This window comes from Fulmarus glacialis, unplaced genomic scaffold (genome assembly GCF_000690835.1).
Source record: "Fulmarus glacialis isolate BGI_N327 unplaced genomic scaffold, ASM69083v1 scaffold44330, whole genome shotgun sequence".
NCBI classification, from domain to species: domain Eukaryota; kingdom Metazoa; phylum Chordata; class Aves; order Procellariiformes; family Procellariidae; genus Fulmarus; species Fulmarus glacialis.
Genome location: NW_009186691.1, coordinates 8,793 through 12,526, shown reverse-complemented (window position 1 = coordinate 12,526; position 3,734 = coordinate 8,793). Strand labels below are relative to the sequence as shown.

At 34.9% G+C, this 3,734-nt stretch overlaps 1 protein-coding gene across 1 annotated transcript in view; it reads right to left on the bottom strand.

Moving 5' to 3' along the window:
• The window catches only part of DYTN (dystrotelin), a 21,211-nt gene extending 21,102 nt beyond the window's left edge, over positions 1 to 109 (bottom strand). Inside the window, exon 1 of the mRNA XM_009572411.1 lies at positions 90 to 109. Within this exon, the coding sequence (XP_009570706.1) occupies positions 90 to 109 (20 nt within the window). The remainder of the gene's footprint in view (positions 1 to 89) is intronic.
• Between the last annotated feature and the right edge of the window lie 3,625 nt (positions 110 to 3,734).

Below are 3,734 nucleotides of genomic sequence, written 5' to 3'. Positions count from 1 at the left end.
AAATCAATGAAATCAGAAGATTCTAAGCAATGAATTAAACGTAAGTGTTTAGCGAAAGCTACATGTAGCAACCTAAAAGATAGACTTACAAACGCACAGCTTGCCTCATGTTTTCCTCCTTTTTTTCTCTCCACCAAAGGTACATAAAATAAAGCAAGAGGATGAATGTAAAAATACACAGGTTAAACTCACTTAAATTAGAACTCGCTCATTAGAATTTGCTCACTCAAATAAGAACAGATCCACTGACATCACTGAGCTATACAGCATGCATAATCTATTAGCACTTGATACTTACTGTAAGATGACAAGCTCCTACCCAGTACAATGCAATGTCTAACCTTTAAATTACGCATATGGATAAGCACACTACTCTTGTACTAGGGTATTCATGGTCCCAAAGTTAAGTAAGTTCATGTGTTTTACCGAATTGGCTGTCATTGTGCAACATCATACCCATAAACCCTCCCTCCAAAAACTTATGAAAGGCATTATTAACATGTGTACAGTCTACTTTTTTATATAGAAAACTCTGTGGAGAGTCCAGATCTTGACTGCAGTAGGACTGCTTGGGTGAAATGAACAGGATCTACTTCAGTGTTAGCACATCTACTTTATAATGAACATCATATGAAAGTAGAAGCAGCATCTGCCTGCCAAAACATCAAATCTGAACTAACTCTGCTCATTGATACACTATTTCAGTCAGTGTGTTGTATTTCAGCTACATGTGCCCTATATTAATAATTAAAAACACTTCCACAAAACAAAAAAGAATTTTAAAATTAATTACAAATGTACAGGAAATAAATTTTTACAATTATAAACTCCGATCCCGTTAACACAAATACCGTTATGTGCAGAACAAGAGTAGCCTTATTCTTGAATCCTATTGGAATGTGCAAGAAAAGTAACGTTTGATTGCTTATATATATTTTGTTTGCCTATACAGGTTCTCAGAATATGTACTTTAGCAAATAAAATACATTTTTAAACGTGTTACATAATTAAGTTAAAGTACAGAGAAAGACAAACCAGATCAAGTAAGGCAGAAATCTCCTAATAGATCAATTGACTTGATCATAGAGGCCTTCCTTCTTTTGAAATCAGAGAACATATGATCAACGTTTTAAATATGCATAAAATAAACTACAATTACTTTTGTTTCTTGTGAAGGGTGTTTCTTGTGTTCAAAGGCCAAAATTATTGTCTCCTCTTAAATACAGTAATGGCACTTACCTTTCTCTCAGCTACTTACTAAAGGCCCAGAAGTCAGATGACACAGCCAGAGAAGTCCAGTAGTTTTATAGCACTTAAAAGTTGACTTCAAGACACAGTTCTAAAGGTTTTGCTTTTAAATGAATGCTGTTCACAACAAATGCCTGGCAAAGGCCCAGATCAAAGTATCAGGTAATTTCTAAGCAGTCAAAACAGAGAACACTAATTAATTAGTAATAAATGTCCTGAATTATTAAAGATAAAACTTTTTTGATCTTTGTTTCAAAGCAATTTTTTGTTATGGTTGGAGTGCAATATTTCTAAATTGAGGGGCCTTTACTAAGCATCTCCCAGTTGCTGAGAAACAGTGTTGCTATAGAGACTGAAAACGGGGTGGAAGGTGGCACAGTAACGCAAAAAGCACAGTGTGCTGTTTCAAACAGTGCAACTACAAAGAGGAAAAATAGTAAGTCCTAGTGGTAACGTCCTAGAATAAGAATTGTTCAGACCAACCAGAAAGCTTACACACTCTTCAGTACACCCCGATGCTAGAGCTTATGCAGAATATAGATAACATTTGTAAGACACATATATTTATCTTAAAGACTTTTTTCATAAATTTTTCCACAGTTACTCTAACACCCAGGTAGTAGGATTCATCAATGCTATGAATATCCTGCATACATAGCATTACTCAATAACTTGTGAGAAAATGTGTACCAGAAATTACTTATTACTTACAGAAACCCCAAAATTAGTGATGACTAAGTCTATCACTGTGTTACAACTGTAACCAACTTTGAATATATTATCATATTTTAGCTTTCCTGTAATTTTTATTGTTTCTTTCTCTCCTAAGCAAAAGCTAGGAAAAGAAGCTTTAGTTTCCATTCTATTATGCTTCCATGAGGAAAGACCTGAATTTCCCTGCAGGCCACTGGGCAAATCTAATTAGAATAATTTAGGACACAAGAGACATTCAAGACATTTGTTTTGTCTTTCTCCTCCCAACCTTTAAGAAGAAATTCTTTGCCTGCAGTTTTCAGGTAGTGACTCAGAAGTCCGGTAAGCCTGCAGAAACAGTTAATTTCCTTCTCATTAACAGCTGCACAGCATTGGTGCTTGAATTGCAGTCTGTTGGAACTACTACCTCCACAGTTAGAATAAAAAAATTCAAAGAGTAAAAGACTGCCAAATCATATTCCATATAGAAAAAAACAAATGTAAATACACATTAGAGAAGCTAACTTTTCCTCTCCTGTCTTGGAGAAGGAGCTATGGAACAAACGAGGCAGTTTGTAAAGACTACTGGTAGCATCCTTCCCTCCTATGCTCTCTTGAGACATCTGCCTCCAGATGCTCCTCAGAGACTCAGCCAATTTTCTGTGCATACACTACTAGAAACTAATTCCCTGGAGACCACTTCCTTATGAAATGAATGATTCCTAACCACTTTCTTCAAGACTTTTTACAACACCTACCTCTACAACTCCCATGTGAACTCTTCCATGAAGATACTTGCAACAGTGATATCTCAGTTCCTGTAAACGTTGCTTCTCCCATACACATATGACATAAGAAACTACACTATTCCAACTCCCTAGTGATATCCCAGCTTTCTGAGCTTCTCTTTCTAATACCAGTGAGACATCCCTCCTCATTCTGTCCACATCAGCTGATAAATAACAAATAAACTCCTCTTGGTTTCCTCATGTAAGAAGTCTACCCCCATTCAGAGTTTGAACCTCCACTTGAACAGAAATAATGAATTTATTCCAACTGTATGTATCTGATTCAAAGAAAAGGAAACTTTTTATTTTGCTTTAAACACATCTGATAAAAAATTAGCAAGTACAATAATATTTCATTTAACACAGTCTCCATCTTTTAAGACACCAAAGACATGCAAGTGAAAGTGGTTCCTCAACAACCCTGTTTAGACAAGGACTTAATTAATTGCATGTTTGACTTAAAACATATGAGTAGTCCCTATGAAACTCATAAAATAAATAAAAAACATGGAGACAAAAATGATCTTGTCACTAAGGAGATGCATGCAGTTAAATTTTTGTGTTAAAAATCAATTTTGCCTGAGAATATACATTCTTACACAAGTACTGTGTTTCATTACATCTGAAACAAGAACTTGGAGTTATAAAACCACTACTTTACGTGTGACATTCTTGCTCAAAATTGTCTTAATATGAACGTTTTAGACATTAAAAGAGGTTTTTGGAACAGTTTATTGGTTTGAAGAAATAAGTTGTTGGATGTAAATGAAATCTTAGACTCATTAAAGTCAGTAGGAATTTTGCTTTGGTCTCCAGATTAAGAATGTTATATTCACACTGTTTTTGAAATATTTTTCTGCCTACAGATTTCCAGGTTTTTGATGAGGAAGATACTGTAAAAGCTATGACAATATTTAGCCTTTCTTTGTAGTTTCCTTTTTTGAGCAATGGAAACATTCTTTTAGTATGGGAATTTTCAGCATTTTCTCCTCCAGACAACTCTGG